The sequence below is a fragment of the Vanellus vanellus genome, assembly GCF_965231255.1.
Source record: "Vanellus vanellus genome assembly, chromosome: 2".
NCBI lineage: Eukaryota > Metazoa > Chordata > Aves > Charadriiformes > Charadriidae > Vanellus > Vanellus vanellus.
This window is the reverse complement of record NC_138906.1, coordinates 477,665-494,968: the sequence shown is the minus strand read 5'-3', so window position 1 is coordinate 494,968 and position 17,304 is coordinate 477,665. Positions and strand designations below refer to the sequence as shown.

General features: G+C 63.1%; 2 protein-coding genes across 2 annotated transcripts; both read right to left on the bottom strand.

Moving 5' to 3' along the window:
• Positions 1 to 335: 335 nt before the first annotated feature.
• FASTK (Fas activated serine/threonine kinase) lies at positions 336 to 13,242 on the bottom strand (the record flags this gene model as incomplete). The annotated part of the gene is made up of 9 exons (XM_082479741.1): positions 336 to 610; positions 6,728 to 6,842; positions 7,179 to 7,815; positions 8,185 to 8,276; positions 8,936 to 9,095; positions 9,280 to 9,496; positions 9,690 to 9,838; positions 10,424 to 10,894; positions 12,771 to 13,242. The coding sequence occupies 9 exons, from the start codon at positions 13,240 to 13,242 to the stop codon at positions 524 to 526; spliced, it is 2,400 nt and encodes a 799-aa protein (XP_082335867.1). The 3' UTR covers positions 336 to 523.
• Positions 13,243 to 14,480: 1,238 nt separating this feature from the next.
• TMUB1 (transmembrane and ubiquitin like domain containing 1) lies at positions 14,481 to 16,082 on the bottom strand. Its single transcript, XM_082499038.1, has 2 exons — positions 15,586 to 16,082; positions 14,481 to 15,311 (listed from the first exon to the last, which is right to left on the bottom strand). The coding sequence occupies exons 1-2, from the start codon at positions 15,978 to 15,980 to the stop codon at positions 14,957 to 14,959; spliced, it is 750 nt and encodes a 249-aa protein (XP_082355164.1). The 5' UTR covers positions 15,981 to 16,082; the 3' UTR covers positions 14,481 to 14,956.
• Positions 16,083 to 17,304: the final 1,222 nt, after the last annotated feature.

Below are 17,304 nucleotides of genomic sequence, written 5' to 3'. Positions count from 1 at the left end.
TCCCCAGCACCCCCCACTCCTCCCAGCTCGGGGGGCAGCCCCCTGTGCAAACAGCCCGACCCGGGGTCTGCCACAGCCCCCCAGACCCTGCGGGACCCCGCAGGTGGGGGCCAGGCTCAGCCCTCCCTCCCAGCAGCGGTGTTGGGGGGCACAGGGACACCCCCACACCCCCTATCCCCAGTGCCACCGGGAAGCCAGGCCAGGCTCCCCCCCGGCAGCAGTGACCCTTGCAGACAGGGCAGGGGGGACAGCGAGGGACACTTCCCCCCCAGCAGCATAGATCCCCACACCCCCCTTACGCACCAGTCAATTCACACCCCTTTCCCCCCCCCAACGGCAATAAATATCTCACACTACCCCCAGCCCCACATCAAGGAGCAGGTGCCCACGGCCCCGCATTCCCCCCCGGGATGGGGGCGGCTCCGTCTCCCACCCCCGGGGAAGGGGGCTGGCAGCCCCCGCCTGCGCCCACCCCGCTCTGCCCCCTCCCCGCCGGGGCCCGGCGCTCGGGGGGGTCCGTCCCTCAGAAGCGCAGCTCCCTCAGCTTCTGCCGCAGGTAGTGCTTGGCCTCCTCGATGCCACTCACCTTCTCCAGCTCCGTGTAGGGCAGCTGGAAGGGAACGGGGAGAAACCGTCAGAGCAGCTCCACCACCACCACCAACCGCCCCCACCACCCCCTGAGACTGCCCCAGACAGCCCTCCGTGGAAGCGGAATGAAGAAATGGGACTGGGGACACTTTCCGAGGGAGGGGAAGGAGGACAGTGCTGTTCCTTCCAAGGGGAGGGAGCAAACCCACCCCAGCTCGGCCTCCCACCGACTGCCAGGTAGAAGCTCAGCCCTGGGTAAGGCGTAGGGACAGGGCAGCCTTCCCGGGGGGGAACGAGTCCCCCAGCGCCTGCCCACACTGGCTCTGCCCTCCCACTGCCTCACCCCAAACCTGCCTGCCCGTACCCGCTCCGGTGCCTGCAGAGACCCACAGGGAGCCCCAGCCCCCAGCCCCACTGCGGCCGGGACGAGCCTGGCACGCACAGGGAGGACACGCGGTGCTGCAGGGTCCGGGGAGCTCACAAGCGTCACCCCAACCTTGAACTCCACTCGCCAACCACTGGGGAGGGACGAAGAGCAAAGCGCAGCCGCCGTCCTGCCCGCGACCCCTCCGCTGCCCGTCGGCGAGCAGCAGCCAGCAGCCCCCCTCCACAGAAAGGGCTGCGGGAGGGAGCTGGGCCCAGCTGACAGCCTCTTCCCCAACTTTTCACGCCATTTCAACCCCAGTCTGCGAAGGAACAGCAGCGCCGGGACTGACAAAATCAGACACAGCCCTCCCTTTGCCCTGGGAGCTGGTACGGCGTGCAAGGTGCAGCGGAGACCCCCCGGGAAAGCTGGACAGGGTGTCAGTCTGTGGAGCCAGGAGCGCTCTCTGCTCCAAACAGCAAATATAACATGGAGCTAAACACCCCCCCCCCCCTCCCCCGAAGGGCCACGAGCCCTGGGCAACCTCAAGACAGAGGCACCTACAGGGGTGGGAGCAGAGATGGGCCCCGGCCCTCCCCACGGCCAAGAATCTCAGGTGCCATTTCCAGCCCTTGGGGCTCTGCCCCGCAGCCTGCTCCGAGAGACGGTGCCGGGGACACGGCCGGGGGCAAGCGTCCCCCTCGGTGGCGCAGTGACCCATCCGAAAACACCCATTCACAGTTCAAGGCTCTCCTGCCCCAGAGCTTGTCACCCTGTAGTGACACCCCCGGCCCCAGCCACCACCCGCGGCTGTGTGTCCATCCCCGCACTCGGCTGGGACCACACCAAGGGTTGGGGAAAGGGAGGAAACCTGCAGCGCGGCAGCCCTGCGGGGGGGGACGTGCAGGGACCAGAACAGGAGACTCCAACTGCCACCAGCGTTCCCTCCACATCACTATCTGGGACTGGGGGCCAAAGCCTGTTGGGGGGCTGGAAGCTGGTCCAGCATGGCAGAAGGCACCACCAGCGCTGGCGGAGCAGGACTAGGGGTAGCCATGACCCACGCTTCAGCCCTGCCCGGAAGCACAGGAGGGCTCAAAGCTTTACACAGTGCTCGCCGCGACAGCAGTGCAGCCCTTGGTGTGTTTTGCTGCTCAGGCACAAGAGGATGCCCGCCCTGTCCCTCCTGGGAACATGGACGTACAAGAAAAGGTCTCCTGGGGGCTCGGAGACCCGCCTGAGGGGCAGGGACACGGGGCTGGGGCTGCGCAGGGCAGTCCTTGGGAGAGAACCTCAGGTGCCATTTCCAGCCCTTGGGGCTCTGCCCCGCAGCCTGCTCCGAGAGACGGCGCCTGGGACACGGCAGGGGGCAAGTGTCCCCCTCGGTGGCACAGTGACCCACCGCTGGGCTCTGTGCCGCTAGCCTGGCCCTCCACCGTTCACGGGCACCAGGAGAGCCGAGCCCCGGAGGGGCTGTGCTGGGGAAGACCCCTCCTCACTGCAGGGCTGGAGCCCGGCCTCTGAGGGGCCCGCGGGGAGCCGGGTCTGCGGGAGAGCTGTGGGTCGGGAAGAGCTCCGTGCCTGGCGAGGGGGTGGTCTACTATACCAGAAGCATCCAAGGCTGCTTGGAGAGGCCGCTGCCATCCCTCAGGAGCGGCAGATCATGACACACAGGAGTTTGCCTGCAAAGGAGGAAGCTTTTTCTCACCAGCTCGTTGAGAAATGGGGCTAATCGCAGGCATCGTGAAGGGCTAAGGTGGGAAAACCCGGCGCAGATGACACAGGGACTCCACAGAAAGGCTAGATCCTGGCACGGGGACTACACAGAGCCCAGGACCTTTTTGTGACTGTCACAGATGAGCAGGTGGGATGGGACAGACAGATGAACTGCACGCTGCCCCCAGGCCAGCGGAGAGGCTGCAGCCCAGTGCTGTTCTCCAACAGTCCCCCACGGGCCAGGGGGGAAGGAGGCGGCGACTGACTTTGCCCGGGGAGAAGGAACCAAATCCTCTGGCTGCAGTGGGGCTGAGTCAAAGGTTTCTGGCAGCTCCTTCCAACTGCTTCACTCTCCCTTCCTCACGGCCCAGCTCTGCGGGGTCTGCCTCCCCAGCGGGCTTGTCTTTCTGACACCACGGATCAGCAGCACAGAAAGCTCCTTCAGCCAAACAGGCTGGCGGCGAGGAGTGCCAGAGCCGGGACAGGGCTGCTTGTGGGAACAGCAAATGCCACCATTATTCTGGGCAGGATCCTGGAAGGCAGGAGCACATCCTTGCCTAGAAACCTCTGAGGGAAGACAGCTGGCTGCCAGTAAAAGGTCAGGACCACTCGAGGAAAGAACATCTACCTTGGAAAGGGCTGAGAGGCAGAGGGTCTGCGGGCAGAGGGTCGGTCTGCGGTAGGTGACCCTGCACCAGCGCTCCCACCGCCTGCCAGAAGGGTGGGAGCACCGCACAGGTTCAACCGCAGGACGCAGCAAGGAGGGGTCCTGTACGAGATCTGGGGATGGCTCTGCAGCCACCGCGGGCAGCCCCTGCGTGCTGTGCCACGGAGGGAGCCGGTGCTCTTGGGAGGAATCCCCGTCGAGAGGCACTGACAAACCCACAGCTGCCGCTGGTACCTGATCAACGGCATCGCAGGGGGAGCGGGGCCCTGGCACCGTCGCACAGACATACCCAGACAGCTTAGCGGCGTGCCAGGCACGACAGGCAGCCCACCGCTGATCGAGCAGGCACACAGCGACGCAAGAGCCAACAAGAAAAGGCCTTAAATTAAATATAAGGAGGGCTGAACTGCCAGGCTCCAAGAGCTGCGAACAGAGGCACCGCGTCCAGCTGGACCGAGTCACCAGCCACATGCCCCAGGAGTCAGTCTGGGGCCAGCACCGTTTAGTGTCCTCATTAGTGACCTGGCCGATGGGACGGAGCGCACCCGCAGCGAGGCTGCAGACAGCACAGGACGGGCAGGAGTGGCTGACACGCCAGACGGTTGTGCTGCCACTGTTCAGAAGGACCCAAACAGGCTGGAGAAACGGCCCCCAGGCAGGGAAGGGCAGAGTCCCGAGCGTAGGGAGGAACAGCCCCACACACCAGGTCGAGGAGCAGATCCTTCCCTGCCACTCAGCGCTGGCGAGACATCTGGAGTGTCCATGGGCACACCGGAGCAAGTCCAGTGCAGGGCCATGACGACGATTATGGGACTAAAGCACATGATGCGTGAGAAGAGGTTGATAGAGATGGAGAAGAAAAGGATCGGGGCATCTTATCTATGCACACAAATATCCGATAGGAGGTTGTAAAGAAGTCAGAGCAGACCCTTAGCTGTGCCCAGTGATAGGGAGTGAGGCAAGGGCACAAACCTAAAATACTGGAAATCCCACTTAAACTCAAGAAAAAGCTACGCATGCACTCTCTCTCACACACCCACACACCCACACACCCCAAACATAAGAAAACCCTCTTTTCCTGTGAGGGTAAAGCAGCCCCGGCTTTGAGCCTGGAAGAGGTCACCCAGAAAGCAACTTGTCTCTGAGACATCCAAAACTCGACTGGACATGGTACTGAGCAACCTGCTCCAGGTGAGCGGGGTTCATCTCCAGAGGCCCCCACCAACCTTAACTGTTTGGCGATTCTGTAAAGGCATCAGAAGAAGAGGAAATAAACCTCAAAGGAGAAGAGGAAGAACAACCACCAAGCTGTGAAGCAGCTTCAACTCAAGAAGAAGTTGAACTGCCTGAGGCTCTTCATCTGAAAGGGGTGGCCAAAGGGAAGAGACCTCTGGAACCACAAGCACAGAAGGTAACCGCAGAGCTTCCCTCTTCACTCCCTCACAGTACCAGACCCAGCAGCACCACGTCGGCTGACGAGACAGCAGGTTAAACCAAACAGAATGTGTTGCAGTTCGCGCTGCCTGGAGCTTGCTGGCACCGCACACTCAAAGAGGAATAAAACGCTCACGGAGAAAAGGTCCATCGGGGCGGTTAAACACAGTTGCCCAGACACACACTCCGGTGCAGGAGTCCCTGGACTACCTGTGCCATACGTGATCCACTCCCGACACATGTTCTAACGATCTGCCACCGTCTGCTGCTGGAGAGGGAAGAGGGGACGGGAGCAGAGCGCGTGCTTTCAGGCACCCAAGAGGAGCTACCCGCACCGGCAGCTGCATGACAACGGGGCACGCTGAGCAGAGGGGAACAGCTCCGGTGGCGTCAGCCATGTGTGTCCTGACACCACATGCTGCCGGACAGAGCCCCTGATGCCGCGCACACCAGGAGCAGGAGCACGCTCCCACTCGCCCGCACCCCTGTCCATGCCGCCTTGCTCCTCAGAGAGCCCCTTGGGCTGCTGCTCAGCAGCCTCAGCCTCCCGCAGCAGCCCCGGCCCACACCAGGGGCACAGACCCGAGCGGTAACGGTTACCAGAGCCGGTGTGAGACGGGGCATGGACGCCCCGGCTCGGCCAAGCACAGGGGGAGCTCAGTTCCTGGCTGCTGCGGGTGTGCTGGGCACAGGGCGGGCAGGGGCGGCTCTCAGACACAGTGGCACAGCCCTCCTCAGCTGAGGGGCTCCCGGAGCCGACGCACCGCGAGAGCCTGCGGCACTGTCCGGGAGCCTGGTGGCGGGCGCTGGGGAGCACTCCTCCGTGCGACAAAGCTCCTCGGCCCCACTGCTGTCGGGGGACACAGCCGGCCCTGGGCAGCCCGTCCTGAGCTCCGGCCCAAGGGAGACGCAGGGTGCGCTGCACAGGGGAGCCGGGCCTGCTCCACTGCTCTGCAGTTCGGGATCTCCAAGGAAATACCACAACTCAAGTCACAGGACTGCCAGAGCTATGCATAAACAAAGGGCTTCTGAACTATGTACGTTGCAAATTATGAAATTAGGAGGAGCTTCATGCTGGCACGCCACGCCGTCAGCAGCAGGGGAGGTAAGAAGCTTTAAGAAATGGTTATGGGACTGCTTGGTAGATCTACGACTGTAATTCAGGTGACCTCTGAAGTGGAGGAGTAAACAGGGATAAGAGGCCTGCATTTCTGAGTTGCTTTCCTCAGAAAGATCTATCCCCAAGCTAAAAATCACCCCACAAATAGTCCTGTGGAAGTTGCACACCTTAAAACAACACCTTAAGTTTCCAAAGAAATCCGAAGACAATTGCAGAGGTGGCGGTGAAGCCTCAAGGGCTTCTCCGTTTGCAGCTCTCACCACAGACCAGCCAGAGGCTGCAACCAAAGAGGCCAGGGCTCCGGGACAGCACCGAGGGGAGCTTCGCCTCACCGCGCCTCCACCCACCGCGGCGAGCAGCACACTGCGGGACCGACAGCCAGGAGCACAGCGAAGGGTATCAGGCTGAGCTCTGTCCCCACTTGATTTCCACCCCATGGCCCTGCAGCCGACACGTCTGCCGGGCACAGGCTGAGCCAGGTTCCCCTTCTCCCCTCCCTGCCCAGTGCACGGGGCCGGTCCCAGCTCCCAGCAGCAGGATGGATTCCTGCAGGACCAGGGGAGATGGAGGGGCCATCCCCTCGCCCACGCTTCCCACCAGGGCAGCGGGGCTGGTATCGCGTGCCAGCCGCCCGGGAAGACTCTCGGGGCGGGGTGGCAAAAAGGAGCCATGAGGATGAGTCACTGCTTCCTCTCACAAGCAGCAAGTGTGGAAGGACGGCTCCCATGGGAGCGTTTACAGCAGCTCTCCCGCCTGCAGCACATCCCGCGGCACCGCCATGGGCCGATTCTGCCCAAGGGGAGGAGGGGAAGGGAAGAAGGAAGCAGCCCCTGCTTACCTGAACCAGACAGTAGCCCAGCAGTCGCAAGTGCCTGTCCCTCATGGCTCGCGAGCCCACCAGTATGTCGGAGTTCTGGCAGTAGTGCCATTTGTCATTGACCGACAGCACCACCCTGCAGGGGACAGAGTGGGGGGAAGAGGGCAGGGTTACCCCCCACCACAGGGAGGCAGGACAGGCAGCAGCGTTGCCCGCGCCTGGTCCCCAGAGCAGCAGTGGATGAAGGACAGCACCCCACACCTCCCCATGCCCAGCTGGTGGCAGGGGCAGCCATACCGCGTGGGGACAGCGGGGACAGGGGGCTCTGCCACCGGGCACCTGACGGTGCAGGGCAGAAGGGGGCCGGGGCGGCCGACTGGGGAGGGCAGGAGCTGAACCCAGTGCTGGCACGGGCCCGGGGCGGCTGTCCTGCTGAAAAGGAGTGGGGACACGGACCATCTCTGCTCAGTACCTCTGAATCTCTTCGGCTCCCTGTGGCCCATCGCCTGGCCCTCGCTTGGGGCTGGGTCGGCACGGAGAGGGCGGAGGGCAGGCGTCCTCGCTGGGCGGTGGGCTCCTTTCCTCCGGTTCCTCCTGCGCCTGCTCCCCCTGGAAGCAGTTGTGATCGCGCCCAGTGCAGGTGGCGGTAGCCTCCTCCTCCTCCTCCAGAATCTTGCCGATAGGGAACTGGAAGAGGGTGGCTGCGGAGGTGCCCCTGGGGGAGCAGTCAGGGGTACCGGCCGGCTGCGCGGAGAGGCACTCGGAAGGGCTGCTTAATGTGGAGCTGCCCTGGCTCTCCAGGGAAGACTCTTTGCTCAGGCCGCAGTAATAGTCCGAGGGAGGCTGGTAGCAGGGGCCCCCCGGGGCAGGGCAAAGCGTGGGCAGGAACCGCCCGGCCAGGTTGCTCTCCCGGGAGCCCAGGGGGCTGCTTGGCGTCTCTGGAGCAAACGGGGCAAAGTCCTGCAAGTCCGAGGTGAGGGCCAGGACGCTCGAGCGCAAGGAAATGGCGGCAGGGGACGTTGTAGCATGGGCAGAGGGAGCCTTGGAAGCCGCAGGGACACGGGAGAGAGGCAGCACAGTGCCCGAGCGGTTAATCCACAGCAGGAAGTCTGTGGAGAGAATAGGGATCAGCGCTGGGCCCAGAGACCCCCCTACTGATGGAACATGGGCTCGGGGACCCTGCGTGCCTCAGGGTGGGAGACTGTGCCAGTCAGCCCAGCAGACAGGAGCGCAGAGGGAACCCCCCGCTGCTGAGCCCTCCTGCAGGGGGGGTGGCTCAGGGAGCTTTGTCCCAAAGCACCAGGGGAAGGCAGTGTCACGGGGAAGGTGGTGACCAAGCAGCCTAATCTAGCTCTGCTCTGAACAGCCTCCCACCCTCAGGCCTTCCCCGAGCACCCAGGCACCCGCAGCCCCCCAAATCCCAAGTGCCAGCCCCCTCCCGGGAGCCCTGCCCCAAAGCAGGCGCCCAGTTCGGCTACCTGTGCAGTATCCTGGGGGCAGCACCTCGTCCTGCCGATAGCACTCCTCTCCCACCAGCTGCCGCAGGGCCTCGGCCACCAGCCCCTTGTAGCTGAGGGGAAAGAGAAGAGTCAGAGGACTCACTAGGGAGAGCCCCCAGCCCGCCCCCTCGAGCGCTGACCACCCGTGTTCTCCCTCTGAGCACATCTGCAGAGATGTGAAGGCCCCTGGGAGCGAGAAATAAGGACAGCCTTTAGCTTTGGGCTCTGCTGTTCCGTGGCAAGGAGGGGACACACTTCAGCTCATTCAGCAGAAAAGCTCCTCCCGATAGCCCTACACCAACAGCACATTATTCTTCACCAAAAGGGTTGCAAGCACTGGAGCAGGCTGCCCAGGGAAGTGGTTGAGTCACCATCCCTGGAGGTATTTAAAAGACATGTAGACGTGGCACTTAGTGACACGGTTTAGCGGTAGGCTTGGCAGTGTCAGGTTTATGGTTGGACTTGATGATCTTAAAGGTCTTCTCCAACCTAAATATTTCTATGATTCTATATTGCTCCTCTACGGGCTTCAGAACTCACATATGGGCCTTTACCCCAGCAACATCCTCGGATGGGATCCTGCCAGAACAAGGTCACCCTTGTGCGTCCCAAGCGACGCTGCACTGTCCACCTGCAGTGGTGGAGGCCACCACACTCCCCACCACGCTCTCCCCACTGAGGACAGCCCTCCCGTCCCCTCCCCAGCATGCCATGCGCCCCCACCACTGACCTGTACTTTCTGTTGGCCTCGTCGGCCGTCAGGGCGTGCTCGAACATGAGGACACGGTAGCGTGGGTCAAGGCGCGGGCCACTGTAATCGTGGAACTCCAGCTCCACCGCCGCGTCCAGCAGCGAGAGGTAGCGGCGCACAATCAGTGCGTAGGGGCTGCCTGCGGGGAGAGGACGGCTGGCTAGACACTGCCTGGGAGCCCCTCCTCACCCAGCCACGCTCCCGACCAGCGAGGTGCTCCTGCACTCCCCCAGGGTCTGTTCTGCCCAACGCTTTCAAAATCCACCTCCACCCCAGCCCTGAGCTCTAACGGCTGCGTTTACCCTGGAAAAGGCCCAACATACTCATAACATTGGTGATGAAGGCTGGGGAGAAGACTTGGTGCAGGACGGTCTGGGGGAAGTGGCTAAGCTGAAACATGGACATGAGGATGTTGACGGTCGCCAGGGGTGAGCTGCCGGCTTTCTGCTCCAGGATGGCTTCCAGCTTGGGGAAGAGCTCACTGTGGTTGGATGGGCGGTAATTCATGCGGCTGAAGGGAAACACCAGCTTCTGGATCACCTGCAGGAAGGAGGAGAGAGTCGGGCCAGGCCGAGCCACAGGACAAAGGACTGGTCAGGCCCTGAGCAGGATCAGGGCACATCCTGGTCAGCCCCCAGTGAGATGCCTCAGCCAAACGGCTGAGAAAGGATACTGTTTCCCCCAGCACCGGGGCAGCCCCAGGCATCCCCTGCAGCCTGGGGCAGACACTGACCTTGCTATCGAGCTGCTCCCCACGCTTCAGGAGGAAGTTTGCGATGGTATCAAGCAGCCGTGGCTCACGCAGCCGGTGCCGGGCCACGTACTTGGCAATGAGGGCCATGGTGTAGGGGGTAAGGTTCTCTGCCTTCCTGGGGAGCCACTCTGCACAGAGCAAACCACAGCAGGGTGTCCGTCAGAGGCCTGGCTTTGTCAAACTGCAGCTCTTCAGAAGCCACTACAGCCTGGGCAGGAAAGGCAGCGCAGGCAGGTGGGAGATAACCAGACCAGGGCAGCAGAGCCATCTCTCCTGAAACCCAGAAGGCTTCCAAAACCCATCACGTTATGGGGCTTGTGAGAAGTTGGGGCAGATTCCCATCACGTGCACCCAGAAGGCACAGCTGGAACATGCACTGAATAGGGGCCCTTCTGTAGAAACCCCACCGAAACCAACCTGCTGCCAGTCTGGAGGTAAGGTAGGCTCACGGCCCCTGGAATGGCCAGGCTGGCAAGTCAGTGACAGGGCGGCCACAATACAGAGCATCTCCTGCTCCAGCCTCACTGCTGCAGGCCCTGGTGCTCAACAGGGCCCCAGCTGGTGCCGTCACAAACCCAGATGTCCTCTGGGGCCAAGAAAGCAGGCTCCGAGGCTACCAAATGCATGGACAGAGCCCAGCACACCCTGCACCGGGGAAGAAGCTCACACCGTGGGCAAGGCTGGGACCCTGCCTGGGCAGACCCTGCCCTCACCTGCCATACTGCGGATGAATCGCTCTTGGCGGTTCTCGTAGAAGAGCTGAGAGCTGAAGATGGCCTCCAGGGCCTTGTTGTTCGCCTCCTGGGCGCACAGAGCCAGCATCTCGTCCAAGAGGGCCAGCTCGTGCTCCCGCATGGCACTCACTTGCCCCAGCGTGTGCCTGACGAGGCGCAGGATCTTGCGGTTGTTGATCAGCTGCTGGTCGGAGGCCGGGTGTCCCTGCAGTGCCTGCGCCCGCAGCCGGTAGTAGGAGAGGAGCAGGAAGAGGGTCTGCGGGTGCCGCTCCTTCTCCAGGTGCCGCTCCAAACTGCTGAGGCACGACTCGACCAGGGGGTGGGGGCTGGACGGGTGGAGCCTCATCACGCTGCTGAAGACCATGGAGACATCCTTCTGGTTGAAGCGGCCCAGGCGGCTGCGGGATTCATCCTCCAGCACTCGCACCAGCGGCGATTCCCCAGGCAGGCCTGCAACAGGGAAGGGATTAGGGACACTCGTACCCCACCTCGCGTCTTCACTAGGCACAACCGTCCTCATAAGCTCAGGCACGGGACTACGGCCAGAGAAAGACAGGTTTGCCGTGTCAGTGAGAAAGGGAAAGAGGACCGGTTTGGCAAAGCCTGACCAGAACATCCGTGCATCTGCACCATGGAAAGAGTCATGTGGAGCCGTTGTATTATTCCTACCCACTCAACCAAAGTCCTTTAGGCCATCCGCAAAAGCAAGGTTTATTTCTCAAGTCTCAAACTTCTTAAAGATAAATAATATGCCTCACAAAGTACTTTAAAAGAAAAGTTTTGGTTGAAAAACAAATAAGACATCAACACATTACCAAAATAAAAACTGCCTGTGTATGACAGGAATTAGTCTTTTCACATTTCTAGCCTTCTTCCATTTTCCAGTTTAGCTTTAGCCTTTCAAACTCAGCTCCTGGGGAAAATACTTTCCTCCAGCTCTGGACGTATTATTCAACCACAGAAAGACAAGGGGCCAGGCACACAGTGCAGTTACGAAAAAAGGCAAAGGCCATCCTTCGTGTGTCAGGAGAGATATTTTCAGGAGGTGCATGAAGCATTATGCACCGTATGAGGCCCTGGTAGCCCACTGGTCTCCTAAGCCAGCTGACAAGATTTCAATTTTCAAAAGGGCTTTAAAGCAACTAAGGCAGCATGGGGTAAGTTGCTGCGTTTTATCATTAATCAAAAATCAGTCAGAAGGTGGAAAGTGAAGAATTAGTCTGAGCAGTTGCTTTGTTCCTTAAAAAAGGCCTCAAAAAGGCGGGTTAGCACTTTTATTAATGAGCGGGTAAGCGTGGTGAGCAGGGAAGGGCGACTGACGGAGAACAAAGTGTGGGTCAAAACCAGAGCAGGCTGGGGGGAGCCCAGCTGAGGGGAGAGGCGCCTGGCAGCCCAGAGTTCAGTGTCAACAAACACAAGGCGCCGTGAGACAGAGGGGGGAAGAGCAGAAAATTCTTCCCTCCCCCCTTTAGCGGGATCTAGAGTTACTGCATCAACCCACGGCCAGGACCGGGCGTCTCCGTACGAGGCTCAGCCGAGGCCTCAGCCCAGCGTGCAGCTGCAGTGGGAAAAAAAAAAGCAAACAGCATGGCAGGAGACGTGTGCGTGGGACAGAGGAGTGCAGGGCCGGCAGGAGGTGGGGAGGGCAGGCACCTGCTGCCACAGGCAGCCACCAGGCGTCATCCCCTTCCTCGCAGCAGGAGAATCCGCAGGGCCCCGGTCCAGCGAAGGGGGAGCTCCCCAGGACACAGCCCGCCAGCTTGCCCAAAGGCTGCTGCTGCTGCGCTGGAACTCAAACTGGACCGAACCTTGTCTCCTGAATATTAAATGCTCAGTGACATGGGCCTCATGGCTGGCAAAGGTTTAGCCAAGACCCCGCCTCTCACACCTCGATGGTCAAATGTTTTCTGATTTTCAGGGATTGGAACAAAACTCAAGGAGTGGTTTATCCCGATCCCGCCAGGCAGCGCTGGCCACCGCTTCAGCTGCCCTTCAGGCCGACGTGCTGGGTGCTGCAGCCAGCCAAGCCCCCCTGCGCAGTCTGTCTGCCTGACTCCCTTCCTGCTGCGTACCCCAAGCAGAGCCTTCTCCTTCGAAGGGCACAGCTCCATCTGCCACAAAGCCACCATCACATGTAAATCCACACACAAGCCCAGACACTGGCTCCAGTTCCGGTACGCCCTTCCTCCTGTGGCAGCCGGACCGGCAAGTTCTCCTCTCACCTCACAAACGCAAGCACTGGCCCGTGTCCCGCTGCCCTGCTTGCCTCCCCCATTTGCTGTGGACAACCCCGCGCAGGCAGACACCGGCAGCCTGGGACACTCACCCAGCGCGGCAGCAGCGTACAGGCAGTTGACAATGCTGAAGTTATCAAACTTGGAGCAGCCGCTGATGATGGCCTGACAGAGAGTCTGAAACTCCGGCTGCTCCAGCATCTGGCTGGGCCCGCGGCTCTCTCCGTTCACCGTGGCCTGGCCCTGTTGCTGCTGCTGTAAGAGCTGGCCCAGCTTGTGCAGGGCAATGGGGTAGTGGCTGGCGGACACCTTGCTGGGGTTCTGCGTGACCCACCGCAGCACTTCCCCCACACTGCGTGAGCGCTCTATCAGACGCTTCATTGTGAAGAAGGTGTCATAACTCATCTTCTCATGGATGAAGTTCCAGCTCTTCCTCTTGCCATGGCCTCGAGTCCTGTAGGCGTCTGGGGGAAAGGTGTGCAGCAGCCCATGGCCGTAGGGGTCCAGGGGGAGCAGCACAGCCCGCCCCTTCGCTTTGCCTGCACAGTAGCAGGTGGGATACATCCCGGCCCCGCTCCGGTCACTAGCAGCCAGGCCCTGCAGGACTCCGGGCCGCGCGCTCTCCCGGGTCAGAGCACGGAGCCATGGCAGCAGGCGCAGCATGGCGAGGGCAGGGCGGCTCGGGAGGCTTCAGAGAACCGGGAGACCCTGGGGATGAAAGCGGGGTGAGGGGGGCACTGAGCTTGTGCCTCTGGGGCGACTGGAGCCAGCGAGGGACGCACGGAGCCCAGGCTGGGACCCCCCAAGTGCAGGGATACCAACCCCACACAGCCCCTCTTCTGAGGTCCCCCCGCACACGGAGTTCCCCTCGGTACCGGGACCCCCGCCCTGCACAGGCCGCCCGGCCCGAGCTTCCCCAGCCCACACAAGGGACTTGTTGTCCCGAGACCCCCGGCCCGCACAGGGGCGCCCACCTTGATGTCCCCTGGCCCACATAACCCACTCCCCTCTCCCAGGGCGCCGGCTAGCAGAGATCGCCGTCCGGTACCGGGACCCCCAGGCCACCCCGAGCGCTCCTCCCCCGGTACCAGGACTCCTGGGCCGCCCCGATCTTCCCCTCCCCGGTACCAGGACCCCTGGCCCAGGATGGGCCGCACCGGGCCGGCGACACCCGGCCCACCGAGGCCCCATCCCCGGGGTCCCCTATCCCCACCCCTCCCTCCGGCCTAGACGGGCCCCGAGGCGCCCGGCCCGCGCCCCCCCGCGCCCCGTCCCGCCCCGCCCCGCCCCAGACCCCCGGCCCGGCCCTACATGGCGCTCGCGGCCGCGCTGGGACCCGCCGCCACCTCGGCCGCTCAGCACCGCCCGGACACCGAGTCCGCCATCTTCCCGACAGCCCCGTCGGGTCCAGGGAGGCCGCGGCCCCGCCCCCGGCGCGGCTCACACTTCCGGGGGCGGGGCCGGGCGCGCAGGCTCCGGCGGCGTGCGTAACGGCATATATAAATAGCCGCTACGCGCGCTCCAATAAACGAGCGTATCGCGAAGGGGCGGGGCGGGGCTCCGTCAGCGCAGGCGCACTGCGGATCGCGTGGCCGGAGAAGGCCCCGCCCACCCGCTGGGAGCGCGCCGCCGGGGAAAGACCCGCCCTCTAACCCACAGCCCCTCCCACCGCCGTGGAACCCCGCCCCAACACCACCACGGAGCCCCGCCCCCGGCGGATCTCCGCCCCTCCCACCTGCCCGGAGCCCCGCCCCTCCCGCCTGCCCGGTGCCCCGGCGGCGCAGCAGAGCCGGGAGGCGGCGGCCCTTCACAGTCCTTTAATTGTCACAGAGTGGTGGGAGCGCGGCCCCGCAACCGGCACCAGGACCCGTGCCGGCTTCCCCCCTACCGCTCCCCACGGGGAGACAGCCCCAGACCCGGGGCAGTGCAGGCCCCATCCTGGGCAGGGCACAGACAGCCCTGGCAGGAGCTCCCGTGTGTGGAGCTAGCTGTGGGGCTCGGGAGTAGCAGGTGAACACTCTGTGCAGGGCCGGGGGGGGCACCGGGACACACCCCCCCCCCCCCCCCCCCCCCCGAGGTAGCACAGCACTGGCTCTGGCCCCGGTGGCAGCACTGCCCAGCCAGGGAGTCCCGGGACACAGTGGCTCCCACCCGGACACTGGCTCCCTCGGGGCCCACAGCCCCTGGGGAGGCACAGTCCGGGGGTGCGGCAGGCAGACACCACCCGGAACCATGTTCGTTCTTTGTGTGGCAGCTCTGTCTGGGGCACGGGGCCGTGCTATCTGCGGTACATGGTGAAGGCCACAAAGCTGAAGAGGAGGGTGAGGCCAGCCAGGAAGGTGGTGGCGGTGGCGGTGAAGACGTGCCGGTACTGCAGCTGAAAGTACCAGAGGACGGCCAGCATCAGGACGAAGAGCGGCAGGACGAGGCTGCCCACATCAAGGGCGGCGTGTGCGGGGTCGGCAGAGGCGCGGGGGCTGGCAGGCGCGGGGGCTGGGCTGTGCGGGGAGATGTGGCAGTGCAGGACGCTGTTGTGGGTGAGGTGGAGGGCAGCCAGGCTCTGGGCATCATCACGCAGTAGCTGGCCCTGGTAGATCAGCCGCACTTGCTGCTCCTGCCCAGGGAAATAGGCCCTGAGGTGGGTGAAAAGGATGTCAGGCTCCTGCCAGGATGTTGTCCCCTCCATCCACCCCCCGAAGAGCAGGCTGCCAATGCACCCCCATGACCACCCCACACCCCTGCGCCCACGCTTCGCCACCAGCCACCCCAGTGTGACCAGAAGTGAAGGCATATGCTATGATGGCCCCGCCAGGGACAGGCACAGTGCTCCAATGATGGAAGGAGCCGCCAGGGGATAGGGGAACCCCCCCAGCAGCCAGGGGAAAAGCTGCCTGCCCTGCCCCTCACCTCTTCAGGGCCCCGACGGTGTCGCCGGGGCGCACCCGGGCCAGGCGCTCCGTGTCGTTGAGGAACTTCAGCCGCAGCACCATGGTGGGCTCGGCGGGGCCGCCGTCCCCCTCACTGAGGGGACTCTGCGGGGGTGCGGCCCGGGGCCGCAGCCCTGCCGTCAGCCCGCCCGCCCCATCGGGGACAGCTCCGTCTGACGCCGGGGCGGGGGCCTTGTGCTCGACGGGGGTCGGGGCAGCGCTCGGGCCCTCCTCGGGCACTGGGGCGGCGGCGCGGGGCGGCGCGGCAGGCTCGGGGGCGCGGGTGGAGGCCCAGGCCAGCCCCAGCACCACGGCGACCAGCAACAAGGCGAAGAGCACGGTCACCTCATCGCCTACGCCCTCGATCAGCGCCATGGCGGCGGCGACAACGGCTACCGACCTGCGGCCATAGAACGAAGGACCTCAGCCCGCCGGGCCGCGGGCGACCGGAGCCGCGGCCGGTCCGGGCCCCTCACCTGCCGCCATCGCGCCGCTTCCGCCTCGCCGCAAGGCACACTGGAAGCTGTAGTCATACTCTGCGCATGCGCTGCGTTACGCCCCCGCGCTGTACGCTGGGAGTTGTAGTCCTATCCGCGGCGCCGAGCATGTCTCTGGCACGCCCAGCGCCACGTGCGGGACTACAACTCCCGGCGTGCACCGCGCCAGACTAGTCCCTTCCCTCCTCCGCCATTATGGTCCTAGCCTGAGGAGACGTGGTGCTGTCGGGCCGATGAGGGAGCGGGTTAGATGAGCTATTAGGGAGAAATTCTTGGCTGTGCGGGCGGTGAGCCCCTGGCCCAGGTTGCCCAGAGGAGCTGTGGCTGCCCCATCCCTGGAGGTGGTCAAGGCCGGGTTGGACGGGGCTGGGAGCAACCTGGGCTGGGGGGAGGTGTCCCTGCCCAGGGCAGGGGGGGGACTCGATGGTCTTTAAGGTCCCTTCCAACCCAAACTATTCTGTGATTGTTTCGTGAAACCCTCCAGATAAAATTTCTCACACAACTGAAGGAGCGTGAACTTACCGGTTCTGCTTTATATAATTTAATCGATACACTGTGCTTTGTTTTGTATACAGAAAAGTTGTGAGGGGTCTGGAGCACCAGTCTTGTGCGGAGCAGCTGAGGGACCTGGGGGTGCTCAGCCTGGAGAAAAGGAGGGTGAGGGGAGACCTTCTTGCTCTCTACAGCTCCCTGAAAGGAGGGTGTAGCGAGGGGGGGTTGGTCTCTTCTCCCAAGGAACAGGCGATGGGACAAGAGGGAACGGCTTCAAGTTGTGCCCGGGAAGGTTTAGATTGAATATTAGGAAAAATTTCTTCATCAAAAGTGTTGTCAAGCACTGGAACGTGCTGTCCAGGGCAGTGGTGGAGTCGCCACCCCTGGGGGTATTTAAAAGACAGGCAGACGTGGTGCTGAGGGACGTGGGTTAGTGGTGGGCTTGGCAGTGTTAGGTTAACAGTTGGACTTTATCGTAAAGGTCCGTTCCAACTTAGACGATTCTGCGATTCTAAAGGTGGGCAATTGGCGAAGGACAGCAAATTCCAGAGGCAGAGCCTGTCGCTGGAAGAGCCGTGCTGTGGGGAAGACGAGGTCTCTGGCAGGGAATAAGTGGGTTACGCAGCGCAGAGGTAACGGGGGAACAGGAGAAGCTTCTGACTCAAACTGATCGAGTTGCAGTGATCCTCTGGGGGACTGCGATTCCCCAG

What these genes read in the sequence shown, in the direction of transcription:
- TMUB1 (XM_082499038.1), bottom strand. Translation starts at nt 15,980, where the DNA reads ATGGCGCTGATCGAGGGCGTAGGCGATGAGGTGACCGTGCTCTTCGCC. An exon ending in ACCGTCGGGGCCCTGAAGAG is followed by an intron (nt 15,312 to 15,585) that starts GTGAGGGGCAGG and finishes CACCCACCTCAG; the next exon opens with GGCCTATTTCCCTGGGCAGG.